Source organism: Saccopteryx bilineata, chromosome 7 (genome assembly GCF_036850765.1).
Source record: "Saccopteryx bilineata isolate mSacBil1 chromosome 7, mSacBil1_pri_phased_curated, whole genome shotgun sequence".
NCBI lineage: Eukaryota > Metazoa > Chordata > Mammalia > Chiroptera > Emballonuridae > Saccopteryx > Saccopteryx bilineata.
This window is the reverse complement of record NC_089496.1, coordinates 18,803,080-18,823,251: the sequence shown is the minus strand read 5'-3', so window position 1 is coordinate 18,823,251 and position 20,172 is coordinate 18,803,080. Positions and strand designations below refer to the sequence as shown.

At 37.5% G+C, this 20,172-nt stretch overlaps 1 protein-coding gene across 11 annotated transcripts in view; it reads right to left on the bottom strand.

The window, feature by feature from the left end:
• The window catches only part of ADAM22 (ADAM metallopeptidase domain 22), a 273,466-nt gene that overhangs the window by 10,897 nt on the left and 242,397 nt on the right, over positions 1 to 20,172 (bottom strand). For 2 of the 11 annotated variants that reach the window (XM_066238160.1, XM_066238162.1), the window contains exons 25-29: positions 17,411 to 17,501; positions 13,823 to 13,840; positions 7,559 to 7,666; positions 5,056 to 5,156; positions 4,652 to 4,718 (exon numbers count right to left, since the gene is read on the bottom strand). In XM_066238160.1, the coding sequence (XP_066094257.1) occupies positions 4,652 to 4,718; positions 5,056 to 5,156; positions 7,559 to 7,666; positions 13,823 to 13,840; positions 17,411 to 17,501 (385 nt within the window). Of the gene's footprint in view, positions 1 to 22; positions 110 to 2,329; positions 2,441 to 4,255; positions 4,470 to 4,651; positions 4,719 to 5,055; positions 5,157 to 7,471; positions 7,667 to 13,822; positions 13,841 to 17,410; positions 17,502 to 20,172 lie in introns of those variants that run through there. The other 9 variants (XM_066238167.1, XM_066238155.1, XM_066238156.1 and 6 more) reach the window with 9 other exon arrangements.

Sequence of the window (20,172 nt, the reverse complement as noted above, 5' to 3'; positions counted from 1 at the left end):
ATAAAATTAATTTAGAAAATACCTAAAGTATGGTCCTTCAGTGTTTTTATTCACATCTTCTACCCACTTAGCTACATTATAGTCTCTTTTGAACCATGGGTTTAAATACCTGCAGAAAGCAATGGAAGGAACAAAGAAAGCAGAACAAGATAGAAAATCTGAAAATACACAGCACAAGCTTAGCAAAGATGTTCTTCACCCTCCAAATGCAAGTGACTATGGCAAATAAACCAGGATGGGTGTTGGGTGATTATGAGGCAGTCTGTACAACCACACGAGAATAAACTCAGCTACAAGGCTCAAGGCATTCTAGAATGTATTCCATGTTTCAGGAAAGCCTGGTTGAAACGCGGCTCCCCAAAGTGACCCAGAAGCTCTCCTCCAATCACAGTCCTGTCAGCAATCCCATTCACCCACCTCGGAAGTGGCATTTCCTAGGCCACCTCTCATTTGACTCCTGGGTTTTCAAATGGTAATGCTGCTTTCTGAGAACCCTGAGAAGGCTTACATTCCAACCTGGAATCTGGGCATGAATCCTCACGAACAATGAAAAACAGCCAAGTTCTTTATCCAATATGAAAGGAAAGACTTTGCTTGGTCTTTCACCTGATTGCAGATCCCAAGTTGGAATTAACCAGAAAAGTACCCCAACTGGCTCTATAAGGAGCAGAAAACCTCCCACGCTTCTGATCCTGGAGCCCCAACACACACTAAGTGTGGTCCAAACAGGCCTCCGTGATCTTGAGGCAGGTTGGCAACGCAGGGGCAGCTGCAATGCTCCCTCCACCACTCCGTGCACTCCAGACTAATGTGTCCCTGTCTCCATGGTGCGGCGGTGGCCCTCAGAAGCTGTCATTGGAGCATCCGAACACCATGTGCATGGCTGTCAGCGGATAACAATGACCTTAGTGAGCCTTTCCCTGATGGGGCTGGCAGAGCCTCCATCAGAATTTCTGCCCAAAGGAAAACCTTAAAGGCATTAAAGTCGGGAGTGTAAGTTTTGTTTTTATTTCCCCAGAGTTGCTTTCATTTTTACCCCAGGAGCCAAGCAAAAGTACATCCCCTTAGACTTTTCCCTTGTAAAATAAATACTTAATGAAGTCAGTCTTAGAAGAATTTGGAGGTCTTACTGAGTTTTCTCATTTAAAAAGTAACTCTAGCAACACTATAGGTAATGAAGATCCAAGCTCCATAAAACTTTCATCAAAGTTATTTGAAAACAAACCAGGGGAAATAATAAAATATACTATCTGTGGTTAAAGTTTGCTTCTTTCCTCCATATTTAGTTTTAGTTTGTAAATACATTTAAGTCAAGATTATATTTCTACAGTTGTATTAACATGAGATTATTTTTTCCAGAGCCCTTTCCCTCGTTTTTAGCTATAACCAATATATGCTACAAAATCAGTTCATGAAGCACCCCCCCCAGAGAAGGGCTGGGGTACTTGATATGCTTATAAGACCATTTTTGCTAAGATAGCGTCCCCTGACTCCAGAACAACTCGCACTAGTTTTGCCTTTAGCCACAATCATTGCCAGCTTGCGCTTTTCACAGAGATAGCCAATTAAAACTTGCACAGAGGATTTCCCCTGAGACTCTGAACAAAAAGAAAAAGTCAAAAAGCAAGTGCAGCCACAGATGAAGACTAGCGCACGCTCTGGCCTGGGGGAACCGTAGAAAAAAGCCCACACAGCTGTTGTGATCATCAGGTGAAACAGAGCCACACAGCGAACTGAGTCACCCACAGGCAGCCGGCCACATCCAAGGGGAGGCATGAGTTCCTGTCACTGACAATCTTAGAAGCTCGAGGGACTGGTATCATGGCTGGTCCACGAAACCTACAGCATGTGGCTTGACTTGTGCGTGACGGCCCTTTCCCTCCGTCTCAGGGAGCGTCTCCGAAGGCTGGGACCACTTCACTAGCGGTCACTGAAGAGAGCTCTCAACCGCTGTTCCTTCTGGGGATCTGCCCTGCAAGGGCCTCCACCGTGGGCTTCCTACTCTCTCTAGGCCGTGGTGGCGGGAATGATGGCATTTTATCAAACTGCTATAAACCTGCCTGTGTGGATTGATTTGGCTTATAGCGCAACATGCAAAAACAAAACAAAACACAAAAAACAAAACAAAACAAAACAATGCATTAGACAGGAGAGGAGAGCTCTTTGTGTCCTCCAGGATGGAAAGGCAGAGGAGAATTAGCTGGTGCTGGCGGGCCCAGGACCACTTCTGAGCAGACGTCAGGGGTCGGTCAGAGATCCAATGAGCCTGTTCTCAGCCAAGGAAGGGACTCGGAGGCAGCCCAGAGTGAAGGGGCAGGTGGAGACTGACCTGTGATCCAGACTCCCTGTCTGGGGGCTGTCAGAGCCCCCGGGGCTTATGCCTTGGAATGGGACTGTCTGGGCGAGGGAGTGCCCAGCCTCAGGTGCTTGGGGCTCCCTCCTGTAAAAACACAATATATAATACAAAGTCTAAGCCCAAAACTCCTTTTACATCATGTACAACAGTGAGGAAGATGCAAAAGCTTTCAGGGGACAAACAATATATCAAACGAGGATATTTTATGTTGTTAGTTAACAGAATAGGCATTTATGGTACAGGTTTTAATTCAGGTCCCAATGTTTCATCATCCTTTGGGATGATGAGATGCTAAAAGGAATGATAAAATAATAGACCTGATAATACTCCTTAGTCTAAAAAAAAATGTGTTTGTCCATGGTCATTCTGCTCTTCCTATTGTCACACGTAAGACGTTGCTGAATCAGAAGCAAATGGGATTATTTAACAAATATGAAAAGTTTAAAAATAACCCATCAATATAATTCTTGATATGCTATGTATAGTATTCTTTTAAGAGAAAATATATATAGTGTCTGTCCAGTAAGTGATGTGGGAATGTGAGAACAGGGGTGAGCTTCACAGACTGGGCTCCATGTAGGTAACATGAGACATGTAACCCAAGTCCAGAGAATCTGAAAAATCAGAGGGCGTCCTTAGCATTTCTTTTTCATAAAGATAATTCCATTATGTCATCTTATTAAATATTACAACTAAGTTATCTCACAGGCAAGATCCTCAAGGGCTCTCTAATAGCACAATATTTATTGTGTGCGTGGGAATTTTACAGAAAATAATTTTATAAATAAGTGATTATTCTAAAAAATAATGCTATAAATCTTGCTAAATACCAAGTGTTCTTTAAGTCCTAAATTCACAGCTTTAATATCATGTTGGATCTTTTTCTTTTCGAAGCTTTGTCATACAAAATACTGTTAGAATACTAAACAGTACACAGAAAAGTGCTGAAGAACCTTTTGCAGTTTTATCTGTCCTCTTGTAAGCAACTGAGATAAGCTAAGGAGCTCTTACCAGGTGACCTCATGCAAAAGAAATCAAACAACATTCCAAGAAGAGTTTATCCATGAGCCCTAAAGCATCCAAGCGCTTTGGGAATGTATCAGATAAACTCTGATGGATTAGTTTTTTGTGATGGAGTTCTATGATGCCATTCTGGACCATGCAATGGTGTCACTGGAACCTATCTATTGTTTCTATGATAAAATATCCTCTAGGAAATTTTGACAAACCACTTACAAGACAATACCATCAGCAGGAAGGTCCGAATTTCAGGGTAATTCTACTGTCCTGGACTGAAAAAGCAGGGTACATGATGGGAAAGCTAATATAAGTTTCTGATGAGCAGTTAACAAATACCTGCTATTCAGATGTTTTAAGTATTAAGGCATAAAGAAGCAATAGAGATCCTGGGAATAATAACTAGCACTGCAGTGAGATATCATAAAAAAAAAAAATTAGATGGGTGGAGAAAGTACGGTTAATTAAAATCATGTGGCAAGGTCCAGAGGGTAGCATGGATGTATTTTATTCCATGATGGCAGACAGAGGTTTGGGGAAGGTGGTTTTGTACTTTATTAAGTGGGATAACAAACAAAAAAAAGTGCATGGTGGTTACCATATTACGAATGACTTAAATATAACTTCAGACCCCATCCTCAGCTAAAAAAAAATAAATATAAAATGCACGGCTATCATTCGAAACATACAGTGTTGCATTTAGTGACAATGATTCCGTTAAAGTGCAAGTTTCGGTAAATGCCCTTTTAAATGGCCTCAGAAGGGACATTTAAAAGAGAAACTAGTTCCATTAGTCTGAGAGAATGCTTAGATTGCAGCCATGAAGCCCCCAGCGGCGGCGCCTCACTGAGAGCAGGACCATGCTCCAGCACAGTGGGGCTTCCCCGGCCGCTGCCAGGCTGGGTGGATACTGGGGAGAGGAAGGGTGACCCCCTGAAATGGCTGGACCCCGGGGGATGAGAAGAAAGGAATGTTATCAAAATTCCCTTCAAACGGAACCAAGACACCACATGGCGGGTTACTGGAGGAAAAAGCCTGCAGCGAGGTGACACCCCGCTAGCAGTGAACATTGGTTTGGGCACCGCTGCGGAGATGCCTACGTAAAAGAGAAAAGCCATGGTTAATTTTCAAGTGGCAAAAAAGAAAAAAAAAAATTAAAAAGACAAAACCAAGACCAGAGGCCTGGTTTACAGTTCTTTCACGATATGGTTAATTAGCTTTTCACACTAACTGCACAGGACCTTGGAATGCCGTTTTCCATTAGAGGTTCAGACTTACTCAGTTGAATTAGACCGAGGTCGAAATCTTTTGCCTCTGATTTTCTTTCTGTTGCCTCCCAGGTTGCCTGGAAAATATGGTTTACAGCTAGATTTGAATATAAGTGAAAAGTCATCATATACTTATTTCTATGGTATTTCAAGTGGGTATAATTCACAAGCAGCATCACCCAGAGAACGGGGCTTGAAGTTCTGCAGAGCCTTCTCCGTGCGTCTGGCCCCGGGTGCTATCCAATCCCAGTCCCCACCCAGGAAAAAAGAACTGAACTCCTAAGAAATGATCTCTTCTCTACTGGGGGAAGAGCTCCAGAGCTTACAGAAAGGAACAAGTCTTTACAATGTAGGGCCCACAGAATGTAGAATCTGGGTTATGTGGACAGAGGGATTCGGAATGTCACCCTGTACCTTGCCAAGAATTACTCCGAGGTCGCCCATTTTCACAGATGTCTGAAATATGTTTTGTGTCTGGAATCCTTTCACTCCAAGAATGAGAGAGTCCATTCGACCTGGAATTGAAAACGTGTATGTATTGTTCAAAACTGGAATCACATGAATGTTTAGAAATCAGTAAGCAAAATTGATAAGCATTTCTGTGCATTAAATAAATCAAGAAACAAAAAACTCTGAAATGAAAAAAATGAACTGAACATGAGAGTCCTCATGAAGAAGGCAGAATTTACACAACATTCAATTTAAGAAAAGTCAAATACAATGGAACCCCATTATAATAGTTTATAATTGAAAAGTCTCAGGATGCAGTGCAAGCCAATTCCATTCCCCAGAACACAACTACATACAGCAAATTCACTGACACATGTCGGTTATATAACCTAAGCAGCAGAGTTATAATGGGGTCCCACCATAGATGTTTCTTAATTGTAAAGCAATGGATTCCATTCAAATATTATGAGAACATGGACTTCTAAGAGATTTCATTAAGATTTGCTCTATGTAACCTGGCTAACCTTTGTCAGAGTAATATTTAGTTTTCCTTAAGCAATAAAATTATTTTCCAAGAATTGGCATTTTCTCCATATATGGCCCACCAAAATGTAGCACTGACAGTTAACTGCACAGTAACTGAACTGAGTCAGATGTCTGTCGTGGAAGTACCTCTCACAAAGTCCATGTACCATTAAGCCCTTCTGCCACTCGTATCCTGCCAGCTTCAAATAGTCTACAAGAAGCAAATTTTCCACACCGACCTTGTACCACATTAAGAAGAGTATTTTAACAAACTACATACATGTCAGAGGATACATAATTTGACACAATTTTTTAATGCTTAAAGGTCATAATCTATGGAGATTTTTATAAAATCTGGGAATTATTCAAGTCAATATTTTAAAGTCTTCTGGAGAAACTTTAGAAAATAGCACTATACTTAAAGTCTTTTCCACTTATCATTCCAGTTAATGCTAATAATGTCTGCTTTAACAAAAACCTATTGAAGAATGAAAACAAGTGGAACTGGACACAATTATTATATTAATTCCCTAGATTTTTTCAACACCATTTGTTGAATAGGAATGACACCTATTTTGTACAGAAGGGCAACAGAAGTTTTGCTAGCATCCATTGATTTCTCTAATTATTTACCATATTACTTCCTTTAAAATTATTTGACCAGGAAAAAATTTATACACTGAGAGAATTTAAGTAAATCTTATTCTTAGCCAGAAAACCCCCAATAAATTAAAAGAATAACATCTTTCAAACATTCTTCCATAGAAGTGTACTTCTTGTGCGAAAACAAGTATTTTTACTTTTCCTGTATGCTATGTTATCTGAGTAAAAACACCCCTTTCATGCTTTGGATAGTTCCACATAAAATAGAGTTTCCCAACTCTCACTAATTTCTTCTATTTTCCTTCCTGATTGCTTAAAAGAGTGAAATCCACTGTGAGACTTTTACGATGATTCACTCTATTTAGATTCCAGCTAATTTTTTCTTTTCAATAAACTAGCAATTTTTTTTTCAATCTAAAAAGTAGTATTATGCCCAAAGTAATACATGAGACTATCAATCTTTTATTCCTATACATTACACCCCTATCAACAAATTTTAAAAAACTCTCCACCGGAATATTTTGTTGTCTTTCAATGAATATCTCATTTCCTTTAGGAATGTCTCATTTCATAAAACATTCCAACTATTTATTTCTTCTATCAGTTTATTTTATTAAGCATTTATAAAGCATGCAGAATTTTAAATGGTGTCATGCACCTTAATATCCTGGAGCAAGAATATAACATCAAAGTTTAAGAAATATAAATAATATCTTAACCCCACCTACAATAAGACTTGCAAACATTAAGTATACTTAAATTAATTTAGGAACCAAGCTCTAAGTAATAAAGTCTAAAAATAATCATTTCAGGCATAAAAGGCAAAATCATAATATTCAAATATATGATTCACAGAGAAGCAGTCTTTTTTTCACAGCAAGCTTAGCTTTGATATATTTAAAATTAAAAAATATTCAACGCAGCATTCATATTACCAATTTACTTTAACAACTGCTTTTATATCGAAGCATGACAGTAACCTTTTTCTTTGACTACCAAACATGACATAAAGCTCACCATTTAAAATATAAAATACTATGTATAGTTTCTTAAGCCATATAAGAGCATAAATGAAAAACCTTAGGGTTTCTATAAAGATTTAGCAATATTTGTTTAGTTTAGTTTTGTTTGGCTTTCTGGTCTGATTAGTTCAACAAGTGGTTCTGAGCATATGGCATTTTGAATCAGAGTAATCAAAGAACAAAGGATACTATTTTTTAACATTCAAGAAAGAAGGAAGAAGTAATCAAACCTGCTGCAAAATAATGAAATGTTCTGACTAATGGAATAATGTGTGATGGAACAGGTAGAAATCTGAAAATGCGACAGAAAAGCAGACCTCTTCTTAGAACTAGATGCTGAGTTTGTGCTGACTCCAGGAGGAATGTCGCTATAAAAAGAGTCGCCATCTCCAGGCTTTTTTACATAATCTCCCTGGGGTAACTGTCTAAAGCATAATAAACATTTCAGAGTCAGAAAACACGACACACACACATGAACACAGACATATACAAATATTACTTTAGGAAAAAAGAGGTAGGGGTAATGATCTACATGAATCAAATCTATAACAACATGTAAGATTATTAATAAATGTGACAAGTTCAAGTTATTCCTAGAGATCAGAAATGCAATCACTGAAGTCCTTATAGTCAGAATGAATAAAACTTTGCTTCAGGGCAAAAATATGGAGAGATGAAGTTTTTCATTATAACTCCATGATAGAGATGTTAACTGCAGCTGTGTCTTTAAAAAAAAATGGTGCCGAAGGAGCCGTGTTGGGACAGACAGTCCTTGCCCAGATACAGAATGGGTTTTTCACCGTGGTAAATAAACTATTCATGATTTCTAAACATTAAATAATATAACCTTGATTGGTCTTTAAAAAGCTGACAAATTTCTAAAGTATGTTCTATAATATAATCCAAATAAATTCTTATTAGAGTTCTCTGTTCAATTTGGAACTTTGTTGTTCATTTACAAGAAATGTGAAGAAATTGAAAAAGATTTAAAGGTGAGTGAAAAATATAATTCTATGACTGCACAGCAGAATATGTAAAGGAAGATAATTTAGTAAGAGAAAGAACAGGCTGGGAAAAAATAACTGAATAGACCGATGAGACTACAGAAGAATATTTATAGGTAGTTGGTGGGTGACCTCAGTTCTCTATCTCCACTGTAGGAGTTCAACAAGGAAAAATATGTACTCCTACCCTCTCTATTCACTCGGGTATTAGGTTAACTGAGATTGGGAGAGATTCTTACTATGTTCTAGAGGAATAGGGTAAAAAACTTTAGATCGAACCACCCAATCAGCTATCCTTCCTCAATAGCTAATCTGATTATGGCCAGTGAGTGATGGCCGCCAAGTAGCCAACTGAGTCAAACACTTGATTCAGCTCCATTCAGTACTATTGTTGGAGGTAACATGAACGAGTGTTGGACCGAGAATTTTAAATGAGCTGTACTGAAGTAGGTCTCCAACAAAGGTACAGATTTTCTAAGTGCTTTTCCCTTTTGTTTTCTCTTAGGTTACCAAGCGCATAGTCATGATTACTTGCTGATGTTAAATTCTATCCAAAATATGTCACTTTCAGATGTTTACTTCCTTATACCAATTACCACATTTTAAATGTTTAAAATACTTGGTCATTCACTCTTTTGAATTACTGAATATCTTCTCATATTATTTCAATCCTCAGTATTTATTCACACATCTCTACAAGCCTAAAGATTTCCCAACTAATATAAAACATATATATTAATTTGTGTAAGAAAGAAGGAATTTCTCATTAATTTGTAAGACTAATTTTACCTGTAAATCTTCGATACATAATCCTTCAAAATATTTTTAACCCTTTAAGTGACTTTGGCTCATAATGAGTTCTTTATCCTGGTGCATTACAAAACATTAATTTTATTTAAGAAAAGTACAAATCCTCCATAAGTAGTGTTAATAATATAGGACAAATAATAAATATTCTTATGCAAGAAGTCTTTAATCTTTGCAATTTTATTTTCTTTCTTGCCTCCTATTAGTAAAATAGCCTATCAATGCTTGAAAAGTGCTCTCAATAAAATCAAAGCTTTCTGTATTGCCTCAGGAAGGAAACTTCCCTTCTGTATCATAATAATATTTATAAAAGGATGTCAGAGAACATCCCATCAATATCACATTTCCAATAATAATCTTATGGTAAAAACTTTTTGTCACTATTACCTTTAATGATAATCTTTTTAAACTGATGAGATGTGCCTCACTAAATTCAAAAAAGACAAGTTCCAACTACACTGACCTTTCCCATTAATTAATCCCCCCAAATTACCTTCTCTTTAATGTTTCTGGCATTTAGGCACTTACCAAGGCCAGCTTCGATGGACCGCCTCTCACAACGGAGGGGGCTGAGCGTGTTTAACCACTCCCTCAATGGCGTTCCTCTACTGCACACACCCATCCTTTACATAATGTGCAAACATCTCACATGCTAAACATATAATAAACTGTGGGCTTCAGTCAGAGTGCTGGAAGGAAGTTTAAGTTCAGGCAATTTCTGGGGCATAGCTTTCTTTTTATCAACACAGACAGATTAGATTTCTTACCTATCTCTATTGTGAAGTCTCCAAAATTCAGAAACTACTTCGCATTCTTAAAATTCTATTAATAATACATGTAACTTTCTTCACATGGTAAATGCATAAAAATGTTAATAGTAATTACTTTTGTTAAAGGTCTCAAGAATAATATTTAATATCTTTGATGACCTAAAAATGGACCCCTTTTCAATATCCATATTATAGCAAATCTATTTTTTCTTGTTTAATATTTAGTGAAGATAGAGAATATCAGGTCCCCATGATCAAGAAAGTAACATTTCATCATTTGTAATAAAAGATCATAAATGACCAAATAAATGATTTAAATTTATTTTTCTAGTCTTTATGGCTTTCTTCCTAAAATTTGGTGATTTCATATAACTTTGGAATCTAGCAATGACTATCACATTAGGTGGCATGACCAATCTTAAGTTTTAGAATGGGAAAATTAAGTCATATTTCCCACATAACATGTATACATATCTTAGACATGTGCATGAATTTTTAAAATAAATAAGCAAAATATATAAAAGGTTATTTAAAGTTTTTTACTCAAAAACAATCCCTGTTAACAGAGGGAAGTCTGATATTTCCTAAAAGGGTCCATTGAACAACCAAAATATATAATTTAATCTTGCACATATTCAAAATGAGAATATAATGGGAAAAATTTAATTAAATCTTAAACCTAACTGAAGGAGGCATTTCTCCAGTGCTTTGTTGATCTGGGCTGTCTGTTACTGAAATTGTTACTTTACTGATTTAAGAAATATTGTGTAATGTATACCAAGTCACACTGACAGATGCATGACTATCACTGAAATAATAATAATATAAAAAAAACTAAGAAAGGTTTGGAAAAAAGAAGGGAGGTTCACAGTAGAAAATAAAGTGGCTAAAACAGCTGAGAGAGAAAAGAAATAGGAAAGGGGATTTCGCTTAAGGTATAGATCAGTAAGATACAATCTAAATTGTTCCTTCTATATATTTCACCTTAATCATAATGATATGTGTTCGTTTCAGACAAAGAAAGAGAATATTTAAGCTGAATATAGGTGTCTTATAATTCTTGTTATAAAGTATACATCTACCTAGTCCTAAAGCAATTATGCTACTAAAATATAAACAATAGCATCAACTGAAAAAAAATCTGGAGCTCTTCCTCCCTGAAGACTTTAAAGAAAAGGACCAAGAGCCACCCTTCTAACTATATGACATGCAAGAATTCTCTGTGGCCCCAGGTACCATGGTTTTACCCTTCACAATGTGGCATTGGCAGGTTTCAAGCAATATGATGCATTCTGCCCCAGAACGAGCTTCTATTTTCCATTAAGCGGTTTATAAACAAAAAGGAAAAAAAAATGAGTTTGCTTTGTATCTTTTTGTCAGACCTGCAATTAAACCTATCCCACATTCCTTCATATAATGAGAACTTTAAGGACACGTTCTCTGGAGGGAAAATTCACCAAGTTACCAGGTTCCTTCACAGAATTACTTGCCTGACCTCTCCAACAATTTGAAAGTTACACCCAATTTGGCATTTCAGAGCCCGTATATTATTAATATAAATCTGTTAACTGGCTAAGTCAATTTTACATGGACTGGTATCTATCTTTTCAGCAGCTTACCCAGTACCTTTAGGTGAATGCTACCTTCCTCCCTGAGAACCACATCCATCTTGTTCATTTGAAGATCAGAGAAGCATAAAGTCTTCAGAGATCGAACTAATATTTCTCCTATTGTAATGCTTTACAAAGAACTCTATCTGATTTTAGAGTTGAGGAAAGTTTCAGTAACTTCCCAAGAACACATACTAGCAAGTAGATTTCTGATTCCTTGTCAATAGGTCCTCCTACCAATGGCATTTAAAAGAAAAACCTAATTTAAAGGCAAGGATAACTCAGAATTCTTACTTCTACTTCCCAGCACCCTTTGAAACTGAGCACATCTTTATTTGAATATCTGCAGAAATTTTTACAAGATTGGAAATTTATCGATGCATTCTTTGGTCCCTTCTTATCACCTTTTCTATAACCACTTAACGTTTTCTCAAAAAGGGAAATCCTTTAGAAGATAGTTATACATCACGACTTTCTGATCTAAAGTCTATTCTGCTACTCCTCCACTGTAAGTATTGTACAAACTCAAGATTCACTAGCTATGGGCAAAAGCAAAAATAAAGGTTGTGTTAAAGCCAATCAAAATATGTAAAATAAATACCTGTTTAAGATGTGACAATTCTTAAAATATAAACTAGATTCCAAATGAGTAGCCAGATTGATGAAATAATGACTGAGTAATATCAGGAGACATGAAATTATATCAGGTACGTAAAAGAGAATCTTAATATAAAAATTTCCATAATTATACCTATACATATACTAAGTTAGAATAAGAGCTTTATATAGTAGTCATTCTTTTTGCACTGTGACAAGTCCTTTACTCTGGATAGCATCTCTGGTGAGGACACATCTTAGAGCACTGTTTTAGTTCTGATTATGTTACATATTTGTGACATTTTACTTTCCCTTTTATATAGTGAGCAATTTAAATTACCCAATAGCCTTAGCTCCTATGGACATGGAGCTAATTGGCTTAATTCTATTTTTCACTGAAGAAGGCCACCAAACTTAGATTTCTGATGTAACTGTGCAACTTCTACCGGACAGGTAGCTTCAACGGCTCCAGCTCTTCCCCAACGTTTCAGGACACAGGAGTTTAAAACATGGCACAAAAAGATCGAGTTGTTTTTAAATTTTAATGTAATTTTAAATTAAATTAATAAAATTTAATTTTGCCTCAATTTTCCTTTTTCCATTAGTACCGAGTTAGTTACTCCAGGGCAAGGTCAATATTTTCTAATACTCATGCTACCTGGCCAGGCTCTCAGTCGGTGCCCTGTAGGCACCACTTATTTATAGACTCCCTGCAGAGACTTATGCCTAAAGCTTACAGGAACTTTAAACTACAATGTGGAAGGAAAGAGAAGGGAAAGTTTACAATTTGAATTTGTGAAAAATGAAAGCTGTGGTTGGGGCCTGAAAAAGTCTCCCCATGTTTATTACATCTCATTCCTGATCTGCCAGCAGCATTTAACAAGACAGTAGGAAAAGCTAAGGAAGCAGTAATCTGCAGAGATATCCACCTTGAGTACAAAACTAGCACATGATGAACAAGACCTTGTCTGGACCATCCATTTCTGGGATATTTTAGATTATTTTGAATCAATAGCTAAGAGCAATAATAATTTTTAAAATGAAAAGTAAAGGGTGTACCTCAATATGGGCTAATTTGGATTTATTAAAAAATAGGCAATTCTTACAGTACGGCAGAAATGCTCTGTATCCCTTTCTATACTGTTGATTAAACATAGATTTTAAGAATATGATGAATGGGGTGTCTGACAATCAGAGATTCTATCTATGCAAATTACTTCTTTAACTACCTACGCAATTACCTGATCAGTATAAAAAACATTTTCTCCTACAGATATTAAACAGGCTCTTAAGTGGCAGGACAATCTCCTGACCACAACACCTGTGCCCATAGAAATTTTGTCACTTATGAGTGAAAGTTACTGATAAATAACAGTAAGAAATAAAATGTAATTCCCCTCAGAAAGTATTAGGCAAAAAGAATATTATAAGCATAAAGAAAAGTTCATTAATTAATGTAAACAAAGGTGACACCTTAACATAGAAAAAGTTTGTTTTAGGAAAAAGTCAATTCCCCTATATATTACTATAAAAGTAACGCAAATACAATCATTAATTGCAGTATTGTAGGATGAAAAACCATTAAAATTAAATAATGAGAGATACTTTTAAATTAATATATTCCACATCATTATTAAAATGATCATTTTAAGATCATGAAAAATCAAGATTAGTTTATGACAATGGCAGCATAAAAAACAACAGCTTGATTTATACTTGCATATATGAATTCCAAAGATGCTAATGGGATTTAAAACTTTCAGTTACATGTTCAGATTATTCTCATCACATACCTCTGTTCTCGATAGTTTCTTTTCATGGCCAAGGAGAGGGAAAAAGATAGAATTAGTCATCTCAAGCACATGGGAGCATTACACATAACCTCTAGCATTCATCAAAAGGTCTCCACGACAGGATTTGTACGGGAAATACCAAGTCTCACCAACACAAACTTCACTGTTCTTTAGGAGAAGTGACGCCTAACGGTTAATGACAATATTTTCAAATAACTGTTTTTTAAAGCATAAAAAACTTCAGTTATTAAGAAGTTACTTTTCTCAATATTGATTGTAACATATTAAATATTTAGTAATGTTCTAAAGTCAATCCTGTTTCAAATACAGGTTTTCAGATGTGTATATTACTTTAAAATAAAATTAAGTAATCAAATTACTTATATAAATTAACTATTCAAAAATAAAAATCATAATCCATTCCTTTTTAGATACAGTATATACCCCAAACTAAACCTATTCCTAAGAATTTAAAATAGGAGAACATAAATGGACACCAGAATACTTTATATTATCATGTATGATAAATTAGAGTGAGTTAATTCACAACTGTTATGAACCTCCTAAATTATTATGATTTATTCACAAGTTTCACATTAGAAATACATTGTTCAAAGTGTAGTATCTGGTTTTCTATTTGGCCATATACTAAAATAAAAGTGTATGAGTTTTTTTGTTTTGTTTTTAATCTTAAATGTGTTCTATGTGGTGTGGTACTAAGGCACCAGTAACTCTGAACTTTTAACTCAAGAATTAATTTTTAACTTTCTAATATGACTGAATTAAGTGTTAATATATATTTTGAAGGCAAGTTAGAAAGGTCAAGCAACTTGAAGGCTCCTTCCTTCAAGATCAAGATAATGCTTTCATATGGATTTCGTTTGGAGTACCTTTATCTGCCAAATACGTATATGGTTTAATAATGAGCACATGAAGTTAAAAGTGCCAATGAGTTCCTTATTATTTTTCATTCCTGAAATCATCAGGTAGGGGGAAATATAAGCCCTGAATCATTCTAGTCAATATGTTTTACTTTTTATTGTTTCAATGTCATTATCTAAGTGGTCTCCCAGTTCCCAACGAGTATTCCTTTTTTCTATTCTGCCATTCCCCAACTCACTCTGAGGCTTGGAGAAGGGGTAGAAAGTTTAATTGGAAGGATTAATGAGAAAATGAGTTCTCAGGTCCTAAATCCATTTCTGAATTTGAAACAGAATATGTGAACCACCATATTAATAAAATTAATTTCTGTATTAAAATTTTCTACAGTCTCATTCTATTTTTAAACATAGTCTGAATAAGTATAGTGACATTAAAACTTTCATCAATTAGGTTCAAATTATTTATAAAGAGGGTACTTCAGTACAGGCAAGCTCTTTTTCCTTAATGAATTGGCAAAGTACATGTACTCAGAAATGAAAGAAAAACAATGACACTTCAAAAAACTTCATGAAAAATAAGAAATGATACACAGAAAGAAGTCCTTTAATTCTAGTCACTAAAACAAATGAGCACAGGTCATTACATTAGCAATAGAGTAGATGGTTAGGTTTTCATATTTTCTGAAAGACATTTTTTTCCAAAATTAGAAAAATGAAATATCTCCTTGCATCAGTAGGTGGCAGAAAATCATACAATATATAACTAACAATTCTGCTTTCCTATTTCACATGAAAATGCAACCACCGGACTACTTCCCAACAATGCCTGTGATGGTAATGCTACGTCAGGCTTTCATCACACAAATCCAGGATCTGGGGCAGCTCCAAGAAGGGGCTAATTCACCTGAGCTGTGAGGGGAGAGCCAACAATAAGGAAACAGAAAAGCCTTTCAGACTATTATTTTGTAATTCCAAATGTCATGCTGAAATCAGCCTGTGCAAATATAGGTATATAATATACCTAATTACCTGCCCATCAGAGAGGCCCGAGGTATGAGAGGTATTAAGCGTCTGTGAGCCCGTAGAGAGCTGGGGCTCATCTAATCTGGGCAAACCATTACTATTATGCTGTGCCTCCTCCGCTACACTAGGCTAAACTGCACTGTGCTGTCTGTACTTCTTGTTAATAATGCCTTCCTCAAACGTCTTTCTGTAAGTTTAATATTTGCAGCATACAAACTACTCTCTCTTTTCAAAGCAGCTCTTTCAGGGTTCTGACCTCTCCACAAGCAACAGGCACATACAATTTTAAAGGTATGTATGCCCTTTGATCCAATTAATTGGTTTAAGATCCATGTCAGGTGATAATAACAGCCAACAAATATATAGTTTACTGAAAGTTTTGGAGTTATTTTAAAGATTGAAATATTCTAATTCCCAACTCTTTTAGTGAAATAAGTTTGGTATATGAGATGGGAGAAGAAGTTATAAAATAAGGTAATACCGGCCTGACCTGTGGTGGCGCAGTGGATAAAGCGTCGACCTGGAAATGCTGAGGTCGCCGGTTTGAAACCCTGGGCTAGCCTGGTCAAGGCACATATGGGAGTTGAAACTTCCTGCTCCTCCCCCCTTCTCTCTCTCTCTCGGTCTTTCTCTCCTCTCTCTCTCTCTCTCTGTCTCTCTCTGTCTCTCTCTCCTTTCTAAAAAAAAAAAAAAAAAAATTAGGTAATACCTAGTAAAAGATGCAGGACTCCCAAATAGAGAAACACTTGGGGCTAGGACCTCAAACAGAATCAGAATCAACAGAACTATGATTTTTACGTTGAAATATTAAAGAGAATTTAAGTTCCATTTTAAGTTTCAAGGTATTAAAATTAAATAAGTTATTTGAGTACTAAGGACATTTTACACATTAAAGTGCTTAAGTAAACTGAACATTTTAAATATATAAGTTTGGAATGTATTAAGTCATTTACTAATCTAACTGCTTAACGGGATCCAATTTTCAAAAGTCGTATGGCGTAACTTTTAAAAATTTATAAATAGAACCAAAAACTTTTAAGGTTTAATTTTTTAGATTAAAAAAGACTTAGGCTTTCAAATGTTGTAACTTCAAGTTGAATTTCAATTTTAACAAACGTCTCTGAACAGTCTTTTCCTCACACAAAAACACCCACATATTTAACAAATACTACCTCCTCCACGCTGGCTTGCGAAGGTAAAAAGGTTTTGCCCTTAGCACGACACTTGGCCATAGCAAACACCCAGTAACGGATCTGTGGCTGCTGTTCTTGTTGATGTGACTGTTATTATTGAGGACACTCTGCTCTCTAATTAACTCTCTTGCCCAGATTTCTGGATTTCTGGGTGTGGGTTTAAGTCAAGAGAGAACCCGTGTCACTAAAGAGTAAACCAACACAACGTCTGTATGAGACACAATTTATATTGACTGGACTTCACGTGATGGTTGTAAGACAATATTCAGTACTTCTAGAACAGACAGGAGTTATCTCAAGATCTAAAAAAAAAGTGACAAATTCTCATTACCTCTAATCATACCAAGAACAATCATGGATTGAATCTTGAGCTAGATTGGTTTTTATCGTGGGTCCATTTATCCAATGACACAAAACTTTCTAGCTGTTTCACTTAAACAAAATGTTTTAAAGTATATTTTGATAGTAAAATACTGAGATATTTCACTTACTTATAACCCCACGCAGTTATTCCTAATATGAGGGCCAGCACTAAAATGGTGCCAGCAATTATGCCTATTATGATGTTAGTGCCAGCAACACCTGGAAGGGAAAGAGAAACAAAGATCGGTGTCTGTCATTCAAATATTGATATAAAATTCTCTCAGGAACTTTATTTCCCAGCCAACTTTAATCCTCAGACCAAGGACAATATTTTAAAATATTTTTTAAGTGGATATTTCTTTTTTTTTTAAGACTTTATTCAATTTTCAGAGAGGAAAGAGGGAGAGGGAGGGGGAAGGGGAGAGGGGGAGGGGGAGGGGAGAGAGGGAGAGGGGGGAGAGGGAGTAGGAGAGGGAGAGGGAGAAGGGGGAGGAACAGGAAGCATCAACTCCCACATGTGCCTTGACCAGGCAAGCCCAGGGTTTTGAACTGGCAACCTCAGTGTTCCAGGTCGACGCTTTATGCCACTGCACCACCACAGGTCAGGCTAAGTGGATATTTTTTTTTTTTCACTTTTCCTCAGCTGGAAACGGGGAGGCAGTCAGACAGACTCCCGCATGCGCCCGACTGGGATCCACCCGGCATGCCCACCAGGGGGCGATGCTCTGCCCCTCTGGGGCGTAGCTCTGTTGCGTCCAGAGCCATTCTAGCGCCTGAGGCAGAGGCCACAGAGCCATCTCCAGCGCCCGGGCCATCTTTGCTCCAATGGAGCCTCGGCTGCGGGAGGGGAAGAGAGAGACAGAGAGGAAGGAGAGGGGGGAGGGGTGAAGAAGCAAATGGGCGCCTCTCCTGTGTGCCCTGGCTGGGAATCGAACCCGGGACTCCTGCACGCCAGGCCGACGCTCTACTGCTGAGCCAACCGGCCAGGGCCTAAGTGGATATTTCTTAAAGGGAAGAAATGTCAACCGTAACTTAGCAATGTGCAGTAATTGTTTTTATTTAAATAATTTTTTGTGTATGTTCCAATTCTTGTCCAAGTGCATTTTGTACAATTGCATTTTTCCTGAACTTTTCTGGAAGATGTGATGAGGTCAGTGAACTAAAAGAAGAAAGAATAAAGACAGGGAAAAAAGGGAAGGGGTAATACTACTATATTGGTATGGCTCCCATTGGGGAGGATTTTTTAGAAATCCGTGTTCCTTTTGACCCTGAGCTCTTCCTCAGAAACCTTAGGAATGTTATTGCTCCTATCACGCCATCCTGGGAACTATGCCAGGTCCTTACAGCTCTCAGCTGTGTATGATATTTTTGTCTCTCACAATAAATATAAGTGTCTTAAGGAGGAAACATCAGTGCTCAGGAAGTGCAGATGATGAAAGCCTTGGGCTTACAGTTCCCGTCTCGGCAAAGATGGCCGTGGCATTGCAGAGAAGCAAGTACAAGGGAAAAGAGAGAGTCCAGTGAGCTGGAGACGGCGCTGCTGAGGCATGAGGGCCAGGCGGCACCTGACTGGCAGAGGGCCAGGGCAGGGCTGACACGAAGCTCGGGACTCGGTGAGGACACTGGCTCACATCCACTGTCAGACAGGCTGGGATGTAATTCTTACAGGATCATGGCAGAGGGAGTGGCCCAGTGCGTCAAAGGCTTGGTCAGCAAGCCTTAGTGGGGTCCAGGAGCAGAAAGGGCAGAGCAGAGGCTCTGCTACCAGACCTGCTTTGCAGATAATGACTTATTCCACATGCTGAAGTCACCCAGATCTGTGTCACCCAGAGCAGCTCAGCTCTCTCCTTGTCTGCTGCACTCCTGAGGCATTCTTCTAAACATTAGAGACCAGGAATCATGGGCGACTGGAGCAGATACCATCCCTGCGACCGAAGTGGCAGCATCTCTCCTTGGGAGCCCTCTGCAGTCAGGCAGAACTGCAGGACCAGGGCCTCTGAGGACACTAGCAGACCCCACTCTGCCCAGGTCCTCTGCAGGATGGGCAGACACCGAGGCCAGAGGGCCCCAGCGTCACTGGGATTTTCCTACTCTAAGGCCTAGCATGTCTGTCTTTACTTCCTTTTCATCCAGGGATTTAAGAGGGAGCAATGAACTTGGATGCTAGCCCTGATTATTTCTAATTCACAGTGTGACTTTGCTAAGTAACTTAAATCCATAGACCTGAACAGCCTCATCTCTAGATATGAACAAATCCATATCTGCTGGAACGGGATCCGGACCACCATCACTAAGACTAAGGATATCAAACTCTTATCATCCTGTGACTTTCTTTATTCAAGTCACATTGGCCAAGATTTTTAACCTGTCTGATCAGAATAAATACACTCCTTTTTTCTCATCCTCTGGAGGTGAATGGACTTCAAGATTTGAGCATTATTTAATGCAAAAGAGTACTCAATAATAAAATGATAAAACAATTTAAAAGGGGACGTTTGCCTACAAGATCTGTGTTCTTTCTGCTATCTGCATTTAATTTCTTCTTGTCCGTTGGGCCACTCTAGCTTTTAGAACTGTGCCTGACCCATGTCTATAAACCTCTTCCAGGCACCCTGGCCACGGTTACTACTTCTAGAATTACATACAATTCAGGATACAGAACTGAGGTTGAACACAAATGAGATTCCGTAATAAAGAATATTAAAGTGAACAAAAAATTTAAAAATCGATTCTTCAATTTCTTTTCCTACTTATTCAGTCCCAAAATATAAAATTCTTACTTTACATTCAGACAGGTTAGAAGTATGACTACTTTCTTAATTTAAAAATAAAATGCTAGGGTTTGTCAGCCCCAAATAAGTATAATACTTGAAGAAAATATTTCAGTCAG